The sequence below is a fragment of the Myotis nattereri genome (assembly GCF_964212035.1).
Source record: "Myotis nattereri genome assembly, chromosome: 9".
NCBI classification, from domain to species: Eukaryota; Metazoa; Chordata; class Mammalia; order Chiroptera; family Vespertilionidae; genus Myotis; species Myotis nattereri.
The window spans coordinates 44,879,186-44,886,513 of record NC_138084.1 but is presented as its reverse complement, the minus strand read 5'-3'; the positions used below and the strand labels follow the sequence as shown (position 1 = coordinate 44,886,513).

Here is a 7,328-nt window from a genome sequence, read left to right as displayed (position 1 = left end):
CCACTGGCCTCACAGGGCTACAAAGTACCTGAAAGGTTGCTGCTCTAAGGGGAAAATTGTTCTATGTGTAAACAAACCAGATTCCAATGTGTGAAAAAGGAATATCTCAATAATTTTTGTATTGATTACATGTTAAAACAATAGCATGTTATTTATTTTTTAAAAAATATTTTTATTTATATTTTTACAGAGAGGAAGGGAGAGGGATAGAGAGTTTGAAATATCAATGAGTGAGAAACATCGATCAGCTGCCTCCTGCACACCCCCCACTGGGGATGTGCCTGCAACCAAGGTACAAGCCCTTGACCAGATCGAACCTGGGACCCTTCAGGGTTGGGGTCCAGCCCCAGCAGGTCCAGGGGTTCCCATAGGTGTGGATGGAGTCAGTGAAGAAGGAATTTTTTTTTTTTACCATTTATGCAGATTTGCTTTATTCAGATCTATTCCTGTTCATTTTATCCATGAATCCTTACAGGTTCAGTTCAACCGCAAGAAGCAAACTGCTGGACAAGCGTCATGTTTCCCTCATGAAGACTGTTTTGTCTTGGAAGGTGTTCCTCTTCCTTCAGCTTCTAGCGATGACGATACTCGCGCTCTCGGTCTCGGTCCAAATCTCGGTCACGGTGTCTCTCTCTTCCTCTGCTTCTCTCTCTATAATAATCATCATGACGATCTCTACTGCGGGATTTATGGCGCCGACGCTTTTCTCGTGATCTACTACGGTCCCTCTCTCTTGACTGTTCACGTCTTGATCCAGAACCATAAGACTTAGATTCAATTCCATGAAGGCAACATTGCAAAGAGCTAATAAGAACTTTGCAACGATCATCAGCAGATACTTTGGATTGTTTAATTAAAGAAATTGCAGTTACCAATGCCTCAATTGCACTCCCATAATCACCAGCGCTGGCATCAGACACGGCTCTTGAAATAGCACTGCTTGAGATTGCCCTATTTCTAGTCATGATTTCTTCAAACTCAGCTTCACTCAGTGGAGTTCTTGCTGTATCCATTTCCCTTCCAGGGGGCCCATAGTCACCCCTATCATATGGCAGAACCTGAGCAGGTGGAGGTGGACCTGGTGGACCTGAAGGACCGAAGGGTGGACGTGGTGGAGTCTGTCCAGCTGGGAAAGGTGGGGGTAGCCCTCCTGGCCAAGGAAATCTGTCCCCACCGCGAACAGCCCCTGGAAAACGGCCCCGTCCTCTACCACCTTGTGGAAATGCTGCACGTGAACTGCCTCCTGGAGGACCAGCTTTACCCTCCCCAGACATTTGTCCTGATTGTGTAGCTTTCCTGGTCCGCATGCCAAATTGACTCAGGAACTGTTTATTGCTTGGAGTTACAACAGGATTCTGACCATGAAGTTCTCTTTTAGGCAACAGATCCATTAACTTTTTTGAGGATGCTTCAGATCCAACACCAACAAGGGCAAACCCCTTTGATTGGCCATTTGCTCGGTTTTCCAAAAACTTTATCTCCAAAATATCATTTACTCCCAAAGAATGCACTGCTTCAGTTAAGTCTTCATCTGTTGTCCACCATGTTAGATTTCCAATATATAATGCAATTCTCTTTCCCGTATATGTATAGACAACATTTGGTGCTGCTCCTTTACCCACATCATCACCCACAGCTGGTGGGAGAGTATCCATGTAATCCTGGTCTTCTGGGGCATCTCCATTATTTGCGGATGGAGAGATGACATCATCATACAAATCTATGTGATCATGCCCACCATATTCAGCTTCCTGGTTGAACTCTTCATCTACATCCGCGCAAATGTCTATGTGGTCCACACCGTCTGCCATCTTCCCTCGGCCTTGGCCACTGCCGCTGCGGCCGCCTCCTGCAGGTCTAGAGGTTCCCAAGGGTGTGGAAGGAGTCTGTGAAGAAGGGAGGACACTGCAATAGCATTCAGTTGATCAGCAGCCTAGCCAGGTTCTCTAGCCAGGATCTCCAGCCAAGTTCTGTGGTGATGTTCTCTCGCTAGGTTCTCCAGCCAGATTCTGTTCTTATGTCTCCTGTTACATCTGTATTTATACCAGTTGATTTTAATCCTATCCATTCTATTACAAAGTTTAGGGTGTTTCTTATCTCCATTCCAGGGAGTAAAGATTATGTAGCTTAAGCGTGATTGTTCGTAGTTAAAGTGATTAACTACCCACCTGGCACTTAGTTAAGGGGTTTTACTGATAAAAATCCCCACCTGGGGAAACAACCTTTCTTGGAGAGGTGCCCTTGGTTAAAACACATAGCACTAAGGCAGCCATGGGCAAACTACGGCCCGCGGGCCGGATCCGGCCCGTTTGAAATGAATAAAACTTAAAAAAAAAAAAAAGACCGTACCCTTTCATGTAATGATGTTTACTTTGAATTTATATTAGTTCACACAAACACTCCACCCATCCTTTTGTTCCGGCCCTCCGGTCCGGTTTAAGAACCCATTGTGGCCCTCGAGTCAAAAAGTTTGCCCACCCCTGCACTAAGGGGAGCAAACATATTAAGAACAGTATGCCTTGCCCTAACCAGTTTGGCTCAGTGGATAGAGCGTCAGCCTGCGGACTGAAAGGTCCCAGGTTTGATTCCAGTCAAGGGCATATACCTTGGTTAAGAGCACATCCCCAACAGGGGGTGTGCAGGAGGCAGCTGATTGATGTTTCTCTCTCATCTATGTTTCTAACTCTCTATCCCTCACCCTTCTTCTCTGTAAAAATTTAATAAAATATATATTTTAAAAAAAAGAACAGTATGCCAGATATGCCAGGTCCCTTGAAACATAAGCTGTGCAGAAGTTTCTTCCCTGCAGCGACTGTGTCAAGCAGCAAGGTTGGACTGGCTTCCGGCACATAAGAAATGTCCAAACCTGGAGAGAATTTTTATAAGAGTTTATTTAAGCCAAAATTGACAATTGCCAAGGAGCTGGATCTAAAATGCCCCAGAAAATAAGTTTGCAGTTCCTTTTATGCATTTGGAATGAAGGAGGAAATTTAAGGAAGATCACATGAAGGTGGGGAAAGCAAGACAGGATTGGATAACAGGGCAGTTAACAAGTTAACGTGCTCCGCTGTAGGTGGTGCCTTCCAGGGGTATTATTTCTGGCATTTCAATGGTGTGTTAACCTTGATGCACTAGAACAGTGATGGCAAACCTATGACATGCGTGTCAGAGGTGACACGCGAACTCATTTTTTTGGTTGATTTTTCTTTGTTAAATGGCATTTAAATATATAAAATAAATATCAAAAATATAAATCTTTGTTTTACTATGGTTGCAAATATCAAACAATTTCTATATGTGACACAGCACCAGAGCTGAGTTAGGGTTTTTCAAAATGCTGACACGTCGAGCTCAAAAGGTTCTCCATCACTGCACTAGAACAAGATCAGGGCTGACGTAAAACCTTTCCCTGAAGAAGTTATAGGCCTGGGTGTGCCAACCCGCCATGACTTGCCCAGTTAGGAATTTATGATTTATTCTAACACTTCTTTTTGGTTAATAATTTCTCCACTTCCCAGATGAAGAACCTGAGGCTCAGAAGGCTAAGTGACTTGCTTGAGATCACAAAACTTGTCAGTGGCAGCACTAGGATGTGAGACAGACTGAGCTGGCTCCACATTCCCGCACTGCCCCACCTCTGGCCAAGCTGTCCGCTCCGTCGGCACCCTCCTGGTGCGGCACCAGCACCCTCCATGGCACTCCTTTTGTGGTGACCTCCTTTGTGTGACATTGCAGGTGCACATGTATTCATCACAGGATTTCTTGCTGCCTAAGGAGAGAATTGGGAACATGTGGCCCAATAAATTTACTTGCTTCTTTATCCTTTTCAATATTTCTTATTCATGTATTTTATTTTTTGAATCATTTGAATATATTTTATATTTTTTAATTTTAGATTATGGGGAGGGGTCTTCTTCCTAAAGTGTCCAGCCCATTCAGTCTTTCCCTCTCTCTTCCACTCTCCATAGAAATCAATGGAAAAATATACTCGGGTGAGGATTAACAAAAGGAAAAACAATACAAGAAAAAGAATCAGGTGAACTTAATAGCATATTTTAACTCATTGTATATCTAAAATGCTATTGTTTTGCCCTAACTGGTTTGGCTCAGTAGATAGAGCATCGGCTTGCGGACTGAAGTGCTGAAAGCCGGTCCACCCTTCCTGCTTGACACAGTCGCTGCAGGGAAGAAACATCTGCACAGCTTATGTTTCAAGGGACCTGGATATCTGGCATACTGTTCTTTCTTTTTTTAATATATATTTTATTGATTTTTTACAGAGAAGAAGGGTGAGGGATAGAGAGTTAGAAACATAGATGAGAGAGAAACATCAATCAGCTGCCTCCTGCACACCCCCTGTTGGGGATGTGCTCTTAACCAAGGTATATGCCCTTGACTGGAATCAAACCTGGGACCTTTCAGTCCGCAGGCTGACGCTCTATCCACTGAGCCAAACTGGTTAGGGCAAGGCATACTGTTCTTAATATGTTTGCTCCCCTTAGTGCAGGGGTGGGCAAACTTTTTGACTCGAGGGCCACAATGGGTTCTTAAACCGGACCGGAGGGCCGGAACAAAAGGATGGGTGGAGTGTTTGTGTGAACTAATATAAATTCAAAGTAAACATCATTACATGAAAGGGTACGGTCTTTTTTTTTTTTTTAAGTTTTATTCATTTCAAACGGGCCGGATCCGGCCCGCGGGCCGTAGTTTGCCCATGGCTGCCTTAGTGCTATGTGTTTTAACCAAGGGCACCTCTCCAAGAAAGGTTGTTTCCCCAGGTGGGGATTTTTATCAGTAAAACCCCTTAACTAAGTGCCAGGTGGGTAGTTAATCACTTTAACTACGAACAATCACGCTTAAGCTACATAATCTTTACTCCCTGGAATGGAGATAAGAAACACCCTAAACTTTGTAATAGAATGGATAGGATTAAAATCAACTGGTATAAATACAGATGTAACAGGAGACATAAGAACAGAATCTGGCTGGAGAACCTAGCGAGAGAACATCACCACAGAACTTGGCTGGAGATCCTGGCTAGAGAACCTGGCTAGGCTGCTGATCAACTGAATGCTATTGCAGTGTCCTCCCTTCTTCACAGACTCCTTCCACACCCTTGGGAACCTCTAGACCTGCAGGAGGCGGCCGCAGCGGCAGTGGCCAAGGCCGAGGGAAGATGGCAGACGGTGTGGACCACATAGACATTTGCGCGGATGTAGATGAAGAGTTCAACCAGGAAGCTGAATATGGTGGGCATGATCACATAGATTTGTATGATGATGTCATCTCTCCATCCGCAAATAATGGAGATGCCCCAGAAGACCAGGATTACATGGATACTCTCCCACCAGCTGTGGGTGATGATGTGGGTAAAGGAGCAGCACCAAATGTTGTCTATACATATACGGGAAAGAGAATTGCATTATATATTGGAAATCTAACATGGTGGACAACAGATGAAGACTTAACTGAAGCAGTGCATTCTTTGGGAGTAAATGATATTTTGGAGATAAAGTTTTTGGAAAACCGAGCAAATGGCCAATCAAAGGGGTTTGCCCTTGTTGGTGTTGGATCTGAAGCATCCTCAAAAAAGTTAATGGATCTGTTGCCTAAAAGAGAACTTCATGGTCAGAATCCTGTTGTAACTCCAAGCAATAAACAGTTCCTGAGTCAATTTGGCATGCGGACCAGGAAAGCTACACAATCAGGACAAATGTCTGGGGAGGGTAAAGCTGGTCCTCCAGGAGGCAGTTCACGTGCAGCATTTCCACAAGGTGGTAGAGGACGGGGCCGTTTTCCAGGGGCTGTTCGCGGTGGGGACAGATTTCCTTGGCCAGGAGGGCTACCCCCACCTTTCCCAGCTGGACAGACTCCACCACGTCCACCCTTCGGTCCTTCAGGTCCACCAGGTCCACCTCCACCTGCTCAGGTTCTGCCATATGATAGGGGTGACTATGGGCCCCCTGGAAGGGAAATGGATACAGCAAGAACTCCACTGAGTGAAGCTGAGTTTGAAGAAATCATGACTAGAAATAGGGCAATCTCAAGCAGTGCTATTTCAAGAGCCGTGTCTGATGCCAGCGCTGGTGATTATGGGAGTGCAATTGAGGCATTGGTAACTGCAATTTCTTTAATTAAACAATCCAAAGTATCTGCTGATGATCGTTGCAAAGTTCTTATTAGCTCTTTGCAATGTTGCCTTCATGGAATTGAATCTAAGTCTTATGGTTCTGGATCAAGACGTGAACAGTCAAGAGAGAGGGACCGTAGTAGATCAGGAGAAAAGCGTCAGCGCCATAAATCCCGCAGTAGAGATCGTCATGATGATTATTATAGAGAGAGAAGCAGGGGAAGAGAGAGACACCGTGACCGAGATTGGGACCGAGACCGAGAGCGCGAGTGTCGTCATCGCTAGAAGCTGAAGGAAGAGGAACACCTTCCAAGACAAAACAGTCTTCATGAGGGAAACGTGACGCTTGTCCAGCAGTTTGCTTCTTGCGGTTGAACTGAACCTGTAAGGATTCATGGATAAAATGAACAGGAATAGATCTGAATAAAGCAAATCTGCATAAATGGTTAAAAAAAAAATTCCTTTTTCACCGACTCCGTCCACACCTATGGGAACTGCTGGGGCTGGACCCCAACACTTATGTTGACAACCTCATAGGATTTCTATGATTGAATTAAATGTTATCTTTAAAGCACCCAGCTCAGGGAAAGTATTAGTAAAATGGGACAGATTATCATCACTCTTAGTGCAAATTAACAACTTGGCATTTAGGTTTACATTAATCTTCAGTGTTTTTGGTTAGGGTGAGTTACCTCACCAAGTACTACCCAACACTAACACCTGGGCTCTTACCTCTGCTCTTTACAATGGACACACGCACACATACACAGCACAATTTGACTACAAGCAAAAGAACCATCCTATATAATACAAACCTAATATGCTAAGTGTTTGACCATTCAACTGTTTGACCAGTTGCTATGATGCACACTGACCACCAGGGGGCAGACGCTCCGACCAGTAGGTTAGCTTGCTGCTGGGGTCCCGCCAATCTGGACTGGGCAAGACTGGCCAGACTCACCCTGGAGCCTCCCTGCTCCCTGATCGTGCACCCGGTGGGGTCCCTTGGTCTGGCCTGTGCCCTCTTGCAACCCGGGACTCCTCAGGATGTTGGAGAGCCTGTCCCTCCCGCCCCCATCCCTGCAGGCCAGGCCGAGGGACCCCTCTGGTGCACGAATCCATGCACTGGGCCTCTAGTACTACTATAAAGTATTGGGCAGAGAAAGCTTCCTTAAAGGAATGATGTGGGAATAATTGT

General features: G+C 45.2%; 2 protein-coding genes across 2 annotated transcripts; one reads left to right on the top strand and one right to left on the bottom strand.

Moving 5' to 3' along the window:
* Window positions 1-572: 572 nt before the first annotated feature.
* LOC308525499 (cleavage and polyadenylation specificity factor subunit 6-like) lies at window positions 573-1,811 on the bottom strand (the record flags this gene model as incomplete). Its single annotated transcript, XM_081100309.1, has 1 exon — window positions 573-1,811. One exon carries the CDS (start codon window positions 1,809-1,811, stop codon window positions 573-575), a length of 1,239 nt encoding a protein of 412 aa, XP_080956435.1.
* A 3,365-nt stretch (window positions 1,812-5,176) lies between these two features.
* Window positions 5,177-6,415, top strand: LOC308525498 (cleavage and polyadenylation specificity factor subunit 6-like; the record flags this gene model as incomplete). The annotated part of the gene is made up of 1 exon (XM_081100308.1): window positions 5,177-6,415. One exon carries the CDS (start codon window positions 5,177-5,179, stop codon window positions 6,413-6,415), a length of 1,239 nt encoding a protein of 412 aa, XP_080956434.1.
* Window positions 6,416-7,328: the final 913 nt, after the last annotated feature.